At 37.8% G+C, this 20,883-nt stretch overlaps 1 protein-coding gene across 7 annotated transcripts in view; it reads left to right on the forward strand.

The window, feature by feature from the left end:
• SLC4A10 (solute carrier family 4 member 10) overlaps positions 1-20,883 on the forward strand; it is a 951,410-nt gene that overhangs the window by 180,757 nt on the left and 749,770 nt on the right. Inside the window, exon 1 of one of the 7 annotated variants that reach the window (XM_085645439.1) lies at positions 14,300-14,638. The exons of the other annotated variants lie outside the window; for them this stretch is intronic. Within the exon in view, the coding sequence (XP_085501565.1) occupies positions 14,594-14,638 (45 nt within the window). The 5' untranslated portion in view covers positions 14,300-14,593. Of the gene's footprint in view, positions 1-14,299; positions 14,639-20,883 lie in introns of those variants that run through there. 7 annotated transcript variants of the gene reach the window in all.

Here is a 20,883-nt window from a genome sequence, read left to right on the forward strand (position 1 = left end):
CGCTAAACAAAGTACCTTAAATCCTAGTTTTGGAGCCTTGCGAGATGCTGCGTCAGAGATGCATCAAGCAGAGCATTCACTGACAGAATATCAACACCTAAAATATCCCCATACCAAAATATTGTGTTATAAATATTGATGTAAAAAATGTCTACATACTTTATTTATAATGATAAGTACGAAAAAATAAAAAAAATCAGTCATTAATTTAGTTGTACAAAATATCGTTTTTATGTATATATAAAATAAAATATTGAATATTATATATATTAAATAGTAACATTAATTAAAACAAATTAGATTTAATATACATCTTAACAAATATCACAAATAAACGTAATTTAAAGAAGTTAAACACAAATATAATAATTCATATATATATAAATATATATACATATATTTACTCTCTAAGTTATTAAACTGATCATTTTAATGTATTTTATAATTTAGAAATGATATAAAAATTTAACAAATAAATGTATGTAAAATGCATATGCCAATAACAAAATCTATTAAAAAACTAACCATTCTAATTAAATTGAAACATTCAATTATTTAAAAATCTTTATGTACAGTAAAGATTATTTTTCATATTACAAATAATATTTAGAAATATTATAATTTAAAATAAACAAAACATAAAAATATAAATAGTAACAATACAAAATCAATTATAACATTTAATACACATACTATTCCCACTACAAATTAAACAACACTATGCAAACTATTAAAGTAAATATATTAAAAAAATAACTCTCCCACTTAGTGCAGCACATAAATATTAAGACTGGATAAAAATAAAATTTACTATTCCCACTCCAGTCAGTTCAAAATTAAAAACAATATATCATCAACAAAATACATTTAAAAAACAAAAAAAGTAAACATATAAATGTATTCAATATCAACAATTCTAAAAATAAACATAATATAATGTTTAAAACATATCACAAATACCTACAAATATGATATAAAATAAAATAAATCTCATACAAATAAATATTTTTATTTAGAAATGATTTATTAACAAAAACATTGTGATAAGGAGATCAGTCAACTAGCCCTTGGAGTGACTTTGATGGTCCAGGGCTCAAGATACAGTGCCAGTCCTTCTCACTCAGGCTTCTGGTCAGTAGGGCAGAGTAGCAGCCCTCCTTGCAGCAGTTTTTCTGACTATTCCGTAGCGTGTTTCACTGCTAGAGGTGTTTGGCATTTCCTTCCTCACTGCCCTGGACCCTGCTTGTCCAGGGTGCAAAACACTAGTGTGAAGACCTTTGTGAGTGTGTGGAGGCAGACAACTCTGCCCCCCTATCAAGTCAGAGAAGGCTCACTTGTGGTAGTAATACGTAAAGACCAACTTCCATCTGCATCTAGTCATGTGACCCAGTATGCAGGCTGCAGGCACCAAAAGGTTAGGACAAGACAATGCCACCGTCTTAAAAGTAGCATTTTCAGAATTGTGACTTAATATCTGACTTTACAATTCAAGAGGGTTTTAAATTACAGTTCTTTAGACACCAAACTCAGCCCTCCAACCCGTTCCCAATTGAAAGTTTTTTTCAAATATTTCTTTATTTGTTTTTCTGAAAGTCAAAAACGATCTCTAGATTCTCAATTGAAAGTTATCACGTATTAAATGGAATACGGTAACAAAATGCCATACAATGGGAGAGGCAGCTCTCGAGTAGTGAAAAATGACTGTAAGAGTTTTTCAATCCCTGGGCAGGTAAAAGTTAAAAGTTCATGTCCAACTTTTTAAATACACTGCACCCTGCCATATGGGCTGTTTAGGACCTACCCTATGGCTGACTTATATGTATTAAAAAGGAAGGTTTTGGTCTTGCAAAATGTTTATTTTGCCAGGTTGAAATGGCAAATCAAACTGCATATGCAGACTGCAAAGACAGGCCTGAGACTTGTTTGAAGGGCTACTTAGGTTTGTGGTTGCTGTAGGCCCATTAATAGCATTTAATTTACAGGCCCTGAGTACATGTAGTACCACTTCACTAGGGACATAAACAAGCCAATGGGAGTGCACCCATTTCACCATGTTTAGAGGAATGAGTACAACCACTTTAGCAGTTTTTAGCAGTGGTATAATGCACAGAGTATGAAGGCCAACAAAAACGAATTCAGCAAAATCAGGAAGCGTAAGGCAAAACGTTTGGGGGAAGACCACTCTAAGGCTGACAGGTCTAACATAGTTGGTCTCTGTCTGGATTGGCTTAGTGGACAAGAAATGATTAACTGGAATGTGGCCCAAGTTTTTGCCAGTGGCTGAGATAATTTGCAAGCGCTCAACCCATCACCTTTGAATTTATCTCAAATAATTATGTCAGGGCAAATGAGAACAGTTTCATGACCCTGTACTCATTCTCACTCTATTTTCAAATGGTAATTGAACCATTCACTTAATCACAAGGATCTACATATCATGTAAATGCATGCACTCATTAAGATTGCTACGGTTTGCTATTATCCATAGCTCAAAATAGTTTTATGTAGTTCAAGGCTTAGTGATCAATTTAATTAAATATGGGGTGCTATAGTTAAAGTGACTAAGTCTAGTTGTAACAAAGCCGAACACAAAATTGAAAGATATAACTGGATGGTGTGTCAGACATTTATATAGATCCAAATAAGCAAGAAAGCTGTTACACCTGACATCCTTTGGTTGGTCTTCCCCAAACATTTTGTCTGCTTGCCTCACCTTTTTGCTGATTTCTTTTTGTGTGCCTTAGGACTCTGAGCACTTTACCACTTCTAACCAGTGCTAAAGTGCATGTGCGTCTCCCCTAAAACTTGGTAACATTGACTCATCCACAACTGACATATTTGATTTACTTAAAAGTCACTATTAAAGTGCACTACATGTGCCCAGGGCCTAGAAATAAAATGCTACTTGTGGGCCTGCAGCACTGATTGTGCCACCCGTAACAGTAGCACTTTAAACATGTCTCAGTCCTGCCACTGCAGAGCCTGTATGTGCAGTTTTACTGCCATGTAAAGGCTAGGCAAAACCCCTTGCCTAGCCTTCAGCTCTTCTTTTATTACATATATGTCACCCCTAAGGTAGACCCTGGGTAGGTCATAGGGCAAGGCAGGAAATGTACTGTTAAGCTTTGCATGTCCTGCAAGTGAAAAAAACTAAAATTTGTTTTTCACTATTGTGAGGATTACCCCTCTCATAGGTTAACATTGGGAATTCCTTATTACACTTATAAGCTGTAATTCCTGATCAAGAAGGAGTAGCTCTATCATGTTTCATATAATTGGAATGGTAATGATAAATCCTCTTTGCATGCAAAGTTGAATCCATCATCACTATTTTAGAAATGCCACTTTTAGAAAGATTCTCAAAATAAACAGGGCAACCCAATATTACCCCAGGGAACTGGGTAAGCCAAATGCAAACAACACAATGTTCCTGCAGGAATTATTTATAGATTTATTTTGTGTTGGTCATTCGATCCAACTTTAATATCAATAATTGCAAATAAAGACAAGAAAGCAGAAGCATAAAAAATATATTGATATATTGCAGAGAGCCAAATAAATCAATCAATGACAGAGTTGCCTCCAAATACAAGATCATCCATGAACATAATTTAAATGGCTTAAATCCAGGGATGTTTGAGAGGCGTAGACTCCTTTTAACTTGTACAGGTCCATAACTCCACAAACCATATTATAAGTCCATTTTTATCCAGAATCTTAAGGACTCATTAGCAATATAACGCTAAATGTAAGGTTAAAGAGGAGGAACCGTCGACGTTTTAGTCTCAAGAGGTCACGAGGTCAGCAAGACTATCATCAGGACTCAGTGTTGAAAAAGTAATCAAATCTAAATGAATACGAATGAATACAAATATAAACAAGTACACCATAAGTAAAACAGAAACACATTGTGCACCGCTTCACTTTTAGAAAGATCACATTTCTCTGCTCCTAGCTCTGTGTGGCTGCAGTCTGTCCCCAATACAAGTCTGGTGTGGGTGACAGCTGGGTTATGTGCATTCCCTCTAGACAGCTAAACACAAAGGGAACTTAGGTGTGACTGATGGGCAATCCATATCCTAATGGGTCATTCTGGGCAGGATGGGAGGGAAGAGCTGACACTTACACCTGAATGGGCTGTGTCCTGTCCCCACACAATGCAGTGCTTCACCCTCTGTAGTGAGTCTGGAGCCAGAGCTGGGAGCGAGGATCTCTGTGCAATTCAAAACCCCTCTTTGGAGTCTCCTCCACTTCAAAGGTACAACTGGGTATAAGTACTGAGTCGCTGACCCTGTCAAAACAGTACACCACTGGATCTGGGATGAACTCTGCCAAGAAGAAGTACTGCTATGCTGCTACAAGGACTCCCACTCGGCTGAATTGCTGCTCTGGAAGAACTGCTTTCTTGCTGTGCTGACCTGCTGCTCTCCTTGCCTGGGGAACAAGAACTGAACCTGCAACCTCCATCTTGAACCCAGGATCCCAGATTGGCTCAAAGGACTGCTCTGTTGGCCTCCTGATCTGAGCCTCAGGGTTATAATAGGATCTCCACAGCCCCAAGACCCATTTTAAACAAGCTCCTGACCCCAAGAGGAGTCTCCCAGGTCCTGGGTCCTTGAAAGTGTTTTTTTGGCTCCTGAAATCAATCTCTTGGACTCTTGGTGAATAAGCCCTTTCACTCCAGAACCAGGTCACTTACACGAAGGATCAGGGCAAGTTCATTGCCACGCATGACTGTGAGGCTGTAGCCTTAACATTCCACGGCTCTTCCTACCCCACGGACCACTGCCAGTTACACTCTTCTTGCTCCCACTGCAATTTTCCACCACAAACAGGACTCTTAGCACAATTTTGGAGGAGGTAAAACTTCAGCGGGATTTACCTGGAACTGTATTCGACCCACGCTTCATTGCCGCTGGCCTAAACTTCACTGTGAATATGCCCCTCAATTCCAATGAAAATCTCAGCAGAGAATACTCTTCCAAAGGCTATCCCAGAAAATAACAATTCCCTCTTAGAAAATTAGAAACATCATCAGTAGATGTGGTAAACCTTTAAAACTTATTTCCAGCTAAGCTATAAAATCCACAAGACCATATGAAATTCAGGAAAGTAAATACCTTATTTTTCATGAGCGAAGTGACCACCACAAAGCTCAACAATATCTCAGTTTAGAAAAAAACACTCCTCTCAAAAGTACTCCATGATAGACACAGTAGCAAAGTCAGTTCTAAGATATGTTACACAAACATCTACAAGAGTACCCTATGAAAGTGGACCCTAATCAGTGCAGACCTTGGGCTAGACTTTACTTGTTATCCTAATAATACCTGTCCTGGCTCACTGTAACCAGGGCAAACCTAAGGTTGATTCTCTGCCACGATAGTAGACCAATAGAACATTCACATCATGGAAGCCTACAACCAGGAAGAGCTGTATTACACATTGGTAGACCTGTTCATTTTAATAATTGTATTGTATTTACTACAATGATTCGTAGTCCATCATTGCAGGTCCTGCACTTGTCCCTTCTAACCTCCCAGATAGATATTTGACAGCATTTTAAACTCTCCCTTTACGAACAAAATATAGATGCATACCATATCGAAACACAAAAATATCGGAAAATAAATATTGCTCCCAAAAATATTGCCTTCCTATGCTTAACTAATAAAACCACAAACCTTGAGAACAGAAAAAATCATTGTTAAAAATATCGATTTTTACTTATATCGAAACCGCAAATATCGGGAATAAGATATTGTCACCTTTAAATATACTTAAAATATGGAAAAAAATATCGATTCACACAATATTGAATACAGTAATATCGCCAAAATGTTCATAATTATCATTACTGAATATACAAAAACAGTTTCTACATAAACAATTAAATAAAATAAACATAAAATATTTTATACACATGTTGGAATTAAAAAATAAATATATTACATCCCCAAAATATTTACAAATCACTCCTACAAAATATATAACTATATTCATAACAGTATAACAAAAAATATTTTCCATTAACTGTAAACATTTTAAAACACAACTTCAGTCTTAATATATATATTAATGAATAGAATTATACTCAAGAATATAAAACTATATATCAATACTATACTATAATTTTGAACAAAATTCAAACTAAAACTAAACTGCCCAATACAATCAAACTATAAACAACTTGACCTTGGTCAACCTCACCCAAGGGCTTTATCATCATCAGAGGAAGAAGTTCTCAAATTAGGACTCACCTTTTGCCCTAATAATATGTTTGAATATACTAAGACGAGGATTGACCTCTTAAAATTTGTCCGCAAGTTGAAACTCAATAAATATTTCAAAACCAAACCAACGACTAAGATTAAAAAAAGATCTATCATACTACCAGTAACCAATATTGTTACTGAATGAGATTTGTCAGTATTGGAAACACTGGAAAACTCACATAGAGAAGAAACTGATGAAATTGAGGACATTATAGACATTGCACAAAGATCAGAAAATGTGGGAATTGAACAACAGACTGAAGAAAGTTCTTTCAAACAAGCCTCACAAGTTATTCCGCAGTTGACCTATGATGCTATCGATGTGTTTTCAGAGGCAGTCAATAATGATTTGCTTAAAACAAGAATTAAAAAACATCATAAGAGAGGAACTATGAATATTACGAAGGACCAACAACATGCTTTAAAGAATCATGAAAAGGATAGCACATTGGTATGTACGCTTTCTAACAAAGGCGGAAATTTTGTCCTCCAGACAAAGGAACAATACTGCAATGAAGCTAAGAGACATTTAGCGGACAGTAAAAACTGTGAAAGATCCAGTAAAGAGAAATACAATGAAAGTATTAAGCAAAACCATATATTAATAAAGAAATGGTATGACAAAATCATGTTGGGGACAGAGGAATATTTATTTTTGAGAAATTTAAATCCAATTATACCATCATTTTATCATATTCCAAAACTCAATGTCCTCCGGGTAAGCCTATAATAGCATGCCAAGGGAGTCTCACAGAACACTTGTCTATGTTTATTGATTATTTTCTGTTTCAGGCAGTGTCACAGTTGAAGTCTTATGTGAAGGACACTAAATTTTTTATTAAAATTGCATTGAGGTTTTGGAATGGGATCCATCATATCGACTGGTTGCATTAGATATAACCAGTCTATATACATATATAGGACACTCCAGTGGTCTGAAGGCTATTCAATACTACAAAAAAATAAATGCCCATTGAAATATGCAGAACACAATGTGATGCTGCTAGAATTTACGGAATTCTGTGAGACCAATAATATTTTCCTCTTTCAGGAGGATTATTATAAGCAGATATCAGGAACTGCGATGGGCACTTGCTTCGCTCCCAGCTATGTGAACTTGTCCGTTGGCTGGTGGGAGGAGCAGGTGCCCAGGTCGCATCAGGGAGTTCATGGATCAGAGGAGGTCATTACCTGGAACAGGTACATTGATGACCCGTTCCTGGTTTGGAAAGGGTCAACTGAGTCAGCCTATGAATATATTGCAAGTCTGAATGACAATACTTTGAATCTACACTTTTCGGGAGAGGTCAGTTCAATGGCAGTGAACTACCTTGACCTGAAGGTGTTCATTCAGGATTGTAAAATCAACACTGCCCTACACAGAAAGCCTACGGCTGGGAATTCGACACTTCATGCATCTAGTAGTCACCCTTCTAAACAAGTACAAAGCATTCTATATGGAGAATTTTTGATTCTAAAAAGGAATTGCACGAGGAATTGTGACTTTGAACAGGCAGCACAGGATTGTGGTGCCAGATTTAAAAATAGAGGCTATGATGGGTCACTTTTGGAAAGAACACTGAAAAGGGTACAGCAGATCCCTAGACATAATCTTTTAGGTGACAACACCAGGTGCAAAACCAAAAAAGGTGTAAACAAAAAAGATCTGAATGAAAATAAATTTAGGATGATTACTACCTACACGGATGAAGCTGTGACTTTGAAAAGAATCCTCAAAAGAAATTGGCACATTTTAAAAAATGATGCAACCATTGGCAAAGATATACCCATAGGACCATTAGTGACTTTCAGAAAGGTCAGGGCAATTAAGGACATGCTTGTTCACAGTCACCAAGCAAGAGATTTGCCTAAGGAGGGTACTCTCAAAGAAATGAGGGGGTTCTTTCCATGCGGCAAGTGTAAGGCCTGTAAAACAAGTAAAAGAGTCTTGGGCTACACAGCTACACAATACCAGAAACTAAAATCAGAACAGATATTACCAAGTTTATGACCTGCAATACGGCGTATGTAGTTTATTGCTTAATATGTCCGTGCGGGATATGGTATGTGGGAAGTACCATTCACCCGGTAAAAACTCGTGTTCTTGAACATATGCGGGCAATTGCAAAACAAGATCAAGCATACCCAGTTGCCAGGCATTTTGCAACTGTGCCTAATAGCAAAAAGGTTCTGTTGTCGTTTTTTGGTCCGGATCATGTCCCAGTCAACATCAGAGGGGGGGACTGAACCTTATGGCTGCGCAGATTTGAGTCTCATTTTATCATTGATCTCCAGACAAAAGCTCAGAAAGGTTATAATAGTGGGGAGGAGCTGGCGGTTCATTTGGGGGACTATCCGATACACGGCTGAATAGTGATGCTTGCAACATGTCCACTTATGAATTGTTAGGCATGGTCGAAATTGTTTTATTGAACATTGGATTATAGACAACATTTGGAGCTGCATGTCGACAAATGATGCTAGCAAATGGTTGGTGGCTCTTGTATAAATTTAAATATGCACATGAAAGTCCGATACATTGCGCAAATTATAAGCATATTCAATATTTAACTGATACACGGTATGATGAAATTATGTCCCGTGCAAGCATTACAATGTTTGGTACAGTAAGCTAATATAAAGCAGTAATTATGCTGCTAATAATTTTATAAGTATTATGTTGTCTGTAAAACATATGTACAGTCATGATATTTATCCATTTAAAGATGGCGCTTGCATATTGAAAGTGAGAACATTTTTCCTCTTGCCATGTCTATGAATTTTAAAAGTTTTTTAATTGAAACAACTTTAAAAATGGCTGCCTCCGTCGTGCTAGTAACACCGACGAAGGCGGATGCCGAAACGCGTTTGTTGTTGCTGAAAATAAAATAAAAACTTTACGCAAATTGCCCCGTGAGTGCTGGCTGTGTTCCAAGTGAAGGCAGGAGGAACTTTGAGCTTTGATTTGTTACACGGAATGCCACAGTGTTGCCGGCACCCGCCCGCAAGTGCTCCTGTTTCATAGCGTAGAAAGGAGCTTCGATATATTTATCTATATATAAATTCACTTAAAAAACCATAGGTTTCACACATGTTATAGTTAGGTGGACATTTCACTCGTAAAAAACCAATGAAATTCCCCCGTTATAGTTAGTTCAGATAACTATAACTCGCGCGCCCGCAATCCACTGCTCATGACGTCACATATTACATCACTCATGATGTGGTCAGTGGCATCACTCATGACATCACTGATGACATCACCCTTTTGATAGAGTGGCGTTCGCGCGAGTTATAGTTATCTGAACTAACTATAACGGGGGAATTTCATTGGTTTTTTACGAGAGAAATGTCCACATAACTATAACATGTGTGAAACCTATGGTTTTTTAAGTGAATTTGCAAGGTTTTTTAAATGCTAATTCCTAACTATAACGTGTGTGAAACCTATGGTTTTTTCAGTGAATTTGTACGGTTTTTTAAACGCTAAGTTATGTATTTATTATTATATTTTTTATATATTTATTTTACAATAAACTACGTATTAAAACATTTTTTTTTTTAAATGGTTTTTCACCATGCGCGCACCCCGCGATTATTTAAAAAAAAAAAAATGTTTTTTTCTGCCTTCGTGGTCCTTCAGGGACCCCCTGACAAAGGCCAGGGGGTCAGGAACTCTCTACCCTGCCCCCTTTTCATGTTCGCCACCTTCCTTTTTCACTCTCGCACTCAAAACAAACAAAATGGCGGCCGACACTTCCTGATTTCGACCGATTCGAATGCTGACATGTAACCACCAATCAGAATTATGCTCGCGCACGTTAGGGTGTGCGCACGGTGCGCGGCTATAGTTATTTATGTACTTTAAATGCAAGTTTCTCAGGAACTACTGAACAGATTGACTCCATATATGCAAAAGGCACATCCCTGACCTGAGGACTACCTCTTTGCCAAATTTCAAGTAATTCTGTTCAGCCGTTCGGGCTGTACCTTCGACTAAAGGTCCTATGGGAAAATGCATGGGGAAAACGCGTTTTGGGACCCCCCTTTTTTCTCGGCCCCCACTTGACGAATCCCCCAAGACATTTTCAGGGTAGGAGCTGAGCGGAGCGCCCCATTAGTTTTGAAAATTTCGCGAGGATTCGTCAACCGGCGCCAAAGTTATTCAAAATAGAATTTTGAGATTTCCTATGGAAACACGGTCCTAACTATAACTATCTACTGGCGACCGCCAGTAGATAATATAGATAGATAGATAGATAGATAGATAGATAGATAGATAGATAGATAGATAGATAGATAGATAGATAGATAGATAGATAGATAGATAGATAGATAGTTAGATAGATAGATAGATAGATAGATAGATAGATAGATAGATAGATAGATAGATAGATAGATAGATAGATAGATAGATAGATAGATAGATAGATAGATAGATGTGTGTTTTATTATTAATTATGGTACACTGTGTTTGTATATATATGTATATATTTATATAAACGCAAACACATGTATATGTATATATAAGAGTTTGTGTGGTCATATAAATATATATTTATATAATTTGTATGAACTATTTGTGGAATTTATTTCATGTACATTAAATTAAATTTAGATATTAAAATATTTAACATTTACTACTTTAAAGTCTATTTACATAAAGAAATTGATATTCGTGTATATTTTTGACAATATTAATGTCTATAATACTGTTTTTCTGATGTTTTTGAACTTACTATTATTGGGTTGATTACAAAGTCAGGAGGACTTGCGTCCGACCGACACCGCTGCGGATTGGAGCCGGTCGACCATAGGTTGGCGGTTCCAACCGCACAATTTGGATGCTACTGGAAACATACATTTTTCAATGGAAGCTTGTGAGGCTGGTGGAAAAGGCCTGCAGCACAAGCTGCTATTGAAAAATTGATGTTTGTAAACATCCTAGCACCATGTGGCATGCCCCATAGAAGAGGCCGACGAGGGATGAGGGCCCTGCTAGGGGACCCCAAAGTCACTCTCTGACAGCCTTTCCATGTCGGTAAGGCCAGCATGGAAAGGCTGTCAGAAAGTCACATCATAATCCTGACAGCGGAGCCGAGGCTGGCTTTACCATCATTATGGGACTGTGGTTTTTCCGATGCTTTGCTGGGCTCTTTGAGCCCGTCAGAATAGCAGCGGACGATCCCTCTGCCTGATGTCTCCACCCAACACATCGTAATGCGGGGGCAGACCGCAGGGGCAGATGTCGGGCAGCACGTAACCAACAGTCAGTCATGTTTTGGTAAAAGATATTTTTGACACAATTTTTGTGTCAAACAGTATTCTTTACCTCGATATTGTGTCAGTGATCTGGAACTTCACTTCCCTTGCCAGGCTACATTATGTTTAACACCAGATACATAATATACAAGGGGGTCACGACTGAAAGTGTTGTCTAACTGAATGACAAGCTCATCAACTCCGATCACTCTCAACACACCCGCAGCCAAGACACAATCAGACTGGAGACAAAGAAGTGAAAAAGAGAAAAAATAAGGTGGAGGAGATCTCTCTATGGTATGGTAAAGGGGAAAGTTAAAAAATATATTACATTTGAAAAAAATGTGTAGAAATATTTTCAGTGACATAATTATGTATATTCATTTCATATATTTGTTTTAAATAAATAAAACAGTTTTAAAATAGTAACAGCATTAATAACTTAACTCAAATTTAAATATAATTATTTTGAACATATAAATTAAATATACTTTTTTAATATTTTTTGGTCTCAATTATAAAAAATTGCATCAAAAGTAAGAAATATATATATTATTGTGTAATAATACTTTTTAAAAGTGATGGTTAGAATTAATTTGAACTAATTTAATTAAACATAATAGAAATAATGCATACATTCTTACAATTAAAAAAAGGTTATACAAGTATGTCAAAATAATATATTCTGGAATTTCTCATTAAATTACTTGTATATATATTTTAAACTATTTTAGATCATTTTGTCATTATTAGCATTGTTTCATTTGGGGTTTTATTTTAAGCCCCTCACCTCTATTATTATCTATGGGAGGGTGTTGCAGTTGTTGACCATGTGTGGCACATGACTAACTCCAGCGCTCAACTGGAGAACATTTGCAACATTTTAGGTCATTTTTGATATCATAACATTAGAAGTGCAGTTTGTGAATAGGAATCGGCTTACTCTATTGTGGGTGCATACACATTTCTCCCTAAACCCCTCCTTAACCCTTTCCTAACCCTTCTTTACTGTTCTCTTAACCCCTGCCTTTTAGTAGTAAGTATTCCTCATTTTCCAGCCACTGTTGTGTGTCCCTCCTATATTTGCTACTAAAATGTATACTTACATTTGTGGAGACACCACCTCGGAGGTGGAGATTTCCACCCAGAAAATGATAGGAGAAGCAGAGATGCAGGTTTGTGAATATCATTTAATAGTGGATTAGTAGTGCTATTGTAGTACTACTCATTGTACTACAAAATGTAGATTTTGAATAGGCCCCAAAGCTCTAGTAAGGCTTTGTGATGCTTTGCCTGCAAATAATAACATGAAAAGCAATGGCGTGATATAATTTATAAACCACGGATCACATTGATAGATCTTTGAAAACAGGACCATATATACATTTATATATCATCATATTTAAGTGTTTATACTTTGTAAGGTGGAATTCAGAAAGCACCAAGCATGACAAACTGACTGCTTCAGGGCATCTGAAGACTACTCACTGACAAAGGAAATGAGGGGAAGAGAAAGTGAAGCAGTACTGTAGCACAACTTGAAAACTGGATTATGGTGTGAAGTTGTAACTGTTTTCCTACATTTAAGAAGATTTTGTTCATGATAAACGTCAAGGGCAACATGGTATCATAAGGACCTGCTTCTCACTGATTTACTGAAACAAGAAAAGGTGTTTGCTTGTATGCTTACAAACCTCTGCTAAGTGACTGGGACACACTCCAGTACCAATCAGTTTCCAGTTGTATTGCTCGCTGTATCACTCAAGACTCGGACCAACCACATGCAAATCAGTGTTGGGCTTGGCCTAACAGGAACACTGTTACCCGAACTGCCAGGTCCCTGTACCTTCTGAACGGGAACACATGCAACCCTAGCCTGGTGTGCAAAAAAGATGGAATGGAATGTGACCTTGAAAATGTACCAGAGGCTGAGTTTAACCCAAGCATTCCACATATGAATTTGATTTTTTCCCATTTTTATAGTTTAGATTTTATACTTTTACAGAGATATGATGTGACTTTAAATCTTCTTCGAGGCAGAGGAGGTCTGTGGAGATTTGAGGATTGGTTTGGATCCTATCTTAGGCGATCAGGTGCATTGTTCCAGACTGCCATGTACATATAGCATAAGGACTAGATATTACTTCTTGTTCAGCTCGCAACAGGTGCAATGAATTCTTAATTTCTGGCATGTCCAACATAGGTCTGACAGGGTCAGGTGCATGCTAGAATTTTGGATACCACCCTACAATATATTTGTACACAATGTATGTAAATGGAACTGCATTTCCTCAGTTGTTGGTTATTCTGAAAATCAGGAATGGGTGTTATATTATGTGTTTTGTATAATGCACAACTCACCTGGGAGGGTATCCTATCACTGAAGCAGGGGCTGTGTGGGCTGAACCAGGGTCAAGCTAGGTGAAGAGCCAGGTCCGGACGCGGCCCGTCAAGACCTAAGTTCCCCACCACCGCTGTGTAGCAACTGCGTTCAAGTAGATTTTTTTTGATCAGCCATATCAGATGCTTTTTGATATAAAATCCTTATCTCGTCACATCTGATTATTTTTGATGTGTGAATATGCTAATGTGCGTCAGTTTATTTGCAATTCATTTATTTTGTTGTGTGGAGGCTGTTGTCACGTGGCTGATCCATCCCTCCCCCCACCCCCCTTTGCTGGCCAGAGATTAAAGAGAAATCCATAGAGGCAGCGATAGATTTTGCTGCGCCTGAAGCCGAGGGCTGGGGGATTCAGCTGCTTTGTGCACGGATGAGGCAGAGCCACTTTAAGCAGTGAGCTTAGCGTCTCCCGGCAGCATTAGTGCTGCTCCAGCATGGAAGCTGTGCCAGTATGTGGATTTGGTACCACTGCAAAGAGCTTACGTTTATTTTACTAACATTAAAACATTTGGACGTCGACTTCAAAAGCCCCTGATGGACAGGCCTGGACTGATGTGTTTAACAGACCGGAAGATGCGGAGAGATACGTGCCTTTAAGGTGTATTTTTTCTGCAAAAAAATCCAACCCTGTGTGGTTTGTGGCAAGAGAAGGGTCATGACCATTGAAACCAGCGAGCTATTCCAGCACTTCGTGTACCAGGTAAACTTCCGGGCATTGTACTGTGTCTAACTCCGGCTTTGTTTATTAATCTGTCTGTCCGTATGTGCATGTCTTTAAGCTTTTAAGTGTAATCGGAGCCGGTGACAACAAACCCAGCGACACCACAGCCGTGACCATCTTTGATTTCTTTATTTATGGGGTGTGTTTTGGGCAAAAGGGAACAGATCATTTATTGTGAGAGACGTCTTCGATTTGTCGAGATGCCTAGATGTGATAGAAAATATGGAGGTCTACAAATACAATAGTGAAAAGTACTCTGAAGATTGCATATTCATTGTTTTTATTTTAAATAGTCACATATTCTTATTAAACATGGCAAGAAGGGCTTTAAGTGGTCCTTTTTTCAAGTGTTAGATTTTCCCTTTTAGTTCCTATCAGCTTTCGTTACTATCCTAATTAAACCGTGGCAAATTCATTGTTTTATTATAGGCTCTCTTTCAAAGAATACAGGACGTCTGTGTCCTAGCCAGGTTTAATGTTCATAGTGCTAGGTTAGGTCTTGCGTTATTTACAAATATTTGTTTGTAGGTAGGAGAATGAACGTTGCTGTGCCCTTTTGCTGTGAACATGTTACTACACAGATTATGCCAACATTGCTAACACCGTGGAAAGTATAAGAAAAGGCAACTAAACATTCAGTGTGATAAAATATTCTGTATACATGAAAAGGAATAACATACCATCGGAGTGAATGTCATAAATGAAGAGGGTGAAATTAGGATTTTCACGTCATTCTAGCCTAAGGATGGATCTTTTTTTAAATTTAAGACTACTATGAGCCTGATTTTAGAATTTGCCAGATCATGGATTGTCCGTCACAAACGTATACCGTCCGACATATTATCAGTGCATTATATCCATGGCTTTTGGAATTATGAGGAATGGTAGGGCCACATTATGCATCAAGGTTGAGTAAATTATATGGCAAGAAAAAGCAAATTATGCGGTGTAATGCCGCACATTTTGTAATAGTATTACCTCATTATTTTTGCCTTGTAACACTTGTTAACACTGTCCGGTCATTAGTACCAGTTGAATATACAAATACAGCAATAAGCAACACAAAGGAGACGCATTAACGTTTGCAAAAGGCCTTCCACTGCACAGCAACATGTGCTGCTGCATTTTAGTACCTTCTGAACTGTTTGAGCTACCAACACATTTTTCTGTTAAATCTGCATATTATGCAGCAGATGATGGATTATGTGGAAAATGCGGCAAATCCATAACTAAGCGATGAATGCCGTGCTCTCTCAAACACATAATTCCATTGGCCCTGATTATATCCTAATGCATTCATAATATGGTGGATGGATATTAGCCTCGTTTGTAACAATGTACTCATCAGACACGAACTCAAAGTCAGGCCCGCAGACATTTAACAATGTATACACTTGATGAAATGAGTAACAGTACCAGCCCATTAACTAGATTGCATGCTACGGCAATTTGCTGTATGGCATGGAAACCATCCGTTCAGACAATGCCAACACAACTATCAACACCCAATCAGGAGCTATAGCAGTGCCACAAGGCATTCAATAACTCAGTGGTTAGTTACTGGGGTTGCATAGGGGCATATTGAACTGGAACTTTAAGACTCAAATTACATAAATGAAGTCAGAGAAGGGACTCGCCGCAAATGCATCAGTGACTTTAATAATTCAGAACTGCTCAGGATGACTTCAAAGTCCTCAATATCCTAGAAGGCGTTGTATTTTAGGGTTTCATTCTTGCTATTATTTAGCACAAATTGAAGCGCAATTGGCCATTAAACTGACATTGGCATTCGGTTGGTATGATTTGCTTTTACCACAAAATATATTCAATAGATTACTTTTCAAAGTCCTTAAAACATTCATTATTTTTTTACTATCCACTGCCTTTAAAATGCTATTTGGGTAAATGAAGGCCTTGCAAAAGTTCTAATAATTCATTTTAATTTGGCAAACAGTGACACATGGTGAATTCGCTATATCGGTTTTGGCTAGATGTATTTTGTACAATGGGTTTCTTAGATCCTGTGGCCAGAAAAAAACCAATGCACTTTATTCACTAAAAACATGTACATTTCCTGTTCTGGCCTTCTTCTGGTCAGGATGCCGTCAATAGCAAAATAATCAATGGTCTGATGTATGCCAAGTTCAGTCTTGGCTCTTACAGCTGGAACATGTGTACTCACTAGCATTTTCCCAGGGGCACAAAGTATGGTCTGTAGTGTCCCCAAGGGCCGCATTGATGCCAGCACGGGTGGAGTGTTTTTTATTTTAGGGGCGAGGTTTAGGTGGTCAAAAGGGAAGAAAGTAATGTTCTGGTCAGTGAGTTATTATTATGAGTGCTGCATTCCATACTGTCCTCCAAATGAAGCCCCTAGTCTCTAGTAAGTCGTAGATTTGACAATACTGTATTATGTAGTCTCTGAATCGCTATCCCTTTACCGCACCTTGAGGTAAGCCTTGAGAGAGTCAAGTGTAAAACAGAGTTAGCTTGATTATTGCACTGGAAAGAAATAGAATTACACAATGTGAAACCAAAAACATAGTAGCAATCTTGGCTTTCCCACTTGTCTAACTTGTGTGATCCTAAGCAGATTTCTAATGTAATGTTTCCTCCTTTATCTTTATTACGACATATAAGAGCACCTTGAAATACATGAGTTCAGGATATATGCTGTACAAAACCTTCATAATTGTTTGATTTAATAAACTTTAATGTTGTACATGGGTACTAACAACCAAGGCCACCCACAGGGTGCCATATGACAACATAATTAACTATTGGAATTGTTATCTGGGTTGGAATATGCATGACTAGTTCTACATTCCTTTTTTTAAACTATCAGTTAAAAAAAATCTTCTGAATGCACTGATATATTCTGATGTACTGCGGTGAAAAACTTGTACATGTTAATAAAATACACCTTTTGAATTCTGAAGAAATTGCATTATAATTCTGCACATTTGTTTCAAGATTTCTATAAAAAAAATAGTGTATTCTTCTAATTAAGTGGTCAAGGGCACCGTATTTGCTTCTTCTCTTTTACTTCGGTTAACGTGTAAATAAACGTTTACCAATTTATTTAATATCTTTCGGAATGTTAGTGCTGTCTCAAGTAAACAGCAGTTCAGTGCAGTCCTTTAGATGAGGACCACATGTGAAGGTCAGGAGGGCCGCATGTGGCCCCCGGGCCGTATTGTGAGTATCACTGAATACACAGCTGTAATTATGTTACTTCCACTCCAGTGCATTAGAGCGGAACTAACACCGACCAATGGGTAACATTAATACACCAGTGCCAACGAAAATGTACCAATCTATATAATATTTTTTTAAATGCTGTGCAATGTGTTAGTGCTTAAGAGGGTCCCACCTCTAAAGTAGTTTGCCATCCTGGCTACTATTTTCATCTTAAAACAGGTAAAAATAAAACTTGGAAATATAAAACTGAAAGCAAAAAAAATACAAGATGAAAACCCTTGCAAAGAATTTTAATGCTGTAGGTGGTATTCCTAAATATTTTAAAGCAAACAGAGGTAGAATTACTGTGGTAAAAAGAAACACAGAGGAATCTAGACAAACGTTTATTGTAGTACAATTTCCTGCTCCTTACAGACCCCCCAAAACACGCTCGATTGCCCTGTATTTTTCTCACAGAATTGTGGCAATCCTAGGGCTGAATATCCATCAATAAAAGCAGAATTGGACGCTTCACTAACAGCAAGAGAGGACAGCACATCTTTCGCCGAATGTAGGTCAGTTCAGTGGCCCGGGCTCTGGTTTCACTTTAATTGACCCGGAGCTGTCCAGCGTATTCTGCATACTGAAACCCACTGTAATTTCAATGTTTCCCTCATCTGCTTATCCAGCTTACATGCTTCATAATAGGAAAGGCTGGCATATTCCTAAGCTTGATTGGTTTTAAAACAGTCTCAATATACCTTTCATTGGCCACGGAACCTGCCTAATCTGTTGGTATTTGCTTCCCGCATGTTGCTGTATTAGTCCCTGGGAGTACATTATGTTTCCTGGCATTTATCAGACATTCCTGCTTGTGATGGATTGCATGTTGCTAGATTCTGACGCTGCACCCAATATGCATCAACGAAGCAGTGTGTGGAGCAATTATTAATGCACCAGCACAGAATATCGAACACTAAATGCATAACTGTAATTCTAATTTGTTCTGTTTATATCTTTATGATATGGTTGTGGAGAAAGAAAGGAATATGACGTACACATTTTGAGTTGAGGGAACTATACATAATTTTTAAGTACATTTTCTGTTGTGCATTTCCTTAATTTTGCCCTGATCTGGGCTCAGTTTGTTGTCTGTTGACACCATCCTTTGCTAAGCGCTTGCTTCGCACCCTTCAATCCCTCCAAAACTAGTAAAATACAGTTTAACTGGTAATCACAGGGTGTCTTGGATACTCCTTTGAGATGGGGTGAGTCACAAACGACTGTTTTCTGGATCAATAAAGTTTTGAAGAATTTTCTTAGATGGGCCCATGTTCGTATGTGACATTACATGATGTTGAACTACAAATTCCTTAAGAATCTTTGGTGTGCTACTAACTAGAGTGCGTATTAAACTACCTACTGCTCCCTCGGTTTTGTTCATAGGGTTGGGATACCGCACAGAAGTATCACCCAGTTATAAAGTTTAAAGTTCGATGGATTTGCTCTTCTTTTCCTGAAAAAAGGACAGTGTTTACTTCAGCTCATCCTAGCAACTTTATCGCTGCTTATAAATTAACTTCTGCTTGCATAAAATTGGGACTTCCACTCGTTCCTTGTTGTTTTATGTAGAGATATATTCAATCCCATATTTTTGTTTTACCTTAATCTCACACAGGAGACCATATTCTCTCACCAAAGTCGTCATTTCTTCAAATGCAGATTCCAAGTTTGATGTTAGCACTGCCAAATTGATTGCAAATATGTAATACTGTTTAGGTGCATTCTGCAGCACGCATGGAAAGAGGGAAATGCCTCTCAGGGTTCGTTTAGTGCAGGAGATGCCCCTTCCTGCACAAAAGTAATCCTGCCTACAACGCAGGCCCCTTTGCACCATAACGCAAGGGGCCTGCATTGGCGCTAGGCAGTAAAAAATGCACCAGCAATAGGACAGAAAAGGCATGCACCATATAATGTTTTATACAGCGCATTCCTGCACTTTCACACAGCTTAGCGCAGCAAGGCAGCTTGCTGGGTTGTGCTGTGCTGCATGAAAGATTGATAAATCTGACCCTTAGTCTTATAGCGAAAAATCTTTACACCTGGATTTTATAAACATACCTGCCTTCGTGATGTACATTTTATTTTTATTGTTGTCCACCCAAGAGGGATTTCTGGAATAAGTCTTTAATCTTAATCACCCTTTTCAACCTTCTTTTTAATTTTTACAAGCTCTCCAAAGTCTTTGGGATTCAGTCACCATGGTTATTTTTTCAAAATAGTCTCTGGAATTCCCTCTAATTTGTTGGTTGTATTTAAGCTGATTTCTCTCAAGAATGCCATGCTTGAGTGTTTCTAAACAATGTTATTTTATGGAAATACATTTAAAAAAATGGCTTTGTGTTGGTTTAATACTTTTCATAAGATAGTACAAAATATTGTATAGGAGCGCTGAGGTGCAGAGATAGCCAGGATAGGGCATGACCAGAACATTGAGATCTGATGGGCAACTACTAGATGGTTGAAAAGCCACACAGGCTGCATGTGTGGCACGTAGTTGGTGCAAAAGATTCAATTTATAGAGTGTAACAGCTGTTGTGCTGTCTGGCCAGAGAGATACATTTATAAGTCAGGAGATAATGTTTGAGGCATTTCTCTATCTCAACTTGATTTACCATAGTATGTGGTATAAATGTGGTATACATTTTTTTTTTTTTAAATATTCCTGTGATTGGTGAGAGCATGAAAAACATGAGTGCTGGGGCAAAATGGAGGACAGTAAAGGAAAGAAAGAAACCTGAGCAGTAAGGCAACACTATTATTGAAAGACTGGCAGTAGCATATCATTTTTAAATGGCAACATACACGATGGGGGTTGGGATACATGTCAATTCTGACAAACATGCCAACTGAATTAATCATGATAGCTATAACCTGTTTTAAAGAATGTGTCATACATTAGACGCTCCTGCTGCAGCTCTACCAAAATAGAAAAGCAAATGAAGTTGCTCCAGCCTTTGGCTAACAATGTACTGTCACTGCCATTA

This window comes from Triturus cristatus, chromosome 3_1 (genome assembly GCF_964204655.1).
Source record: "Triturus cristatus chromosome 3_1, aTriCri1.1, whole genome shotgun sequence".
Lineage (NCBI taxonomy): Eukaryota > Metazoa > Chordata > Amphibia > Caudata > Salamandridae > Triturus > Triturus cristatus.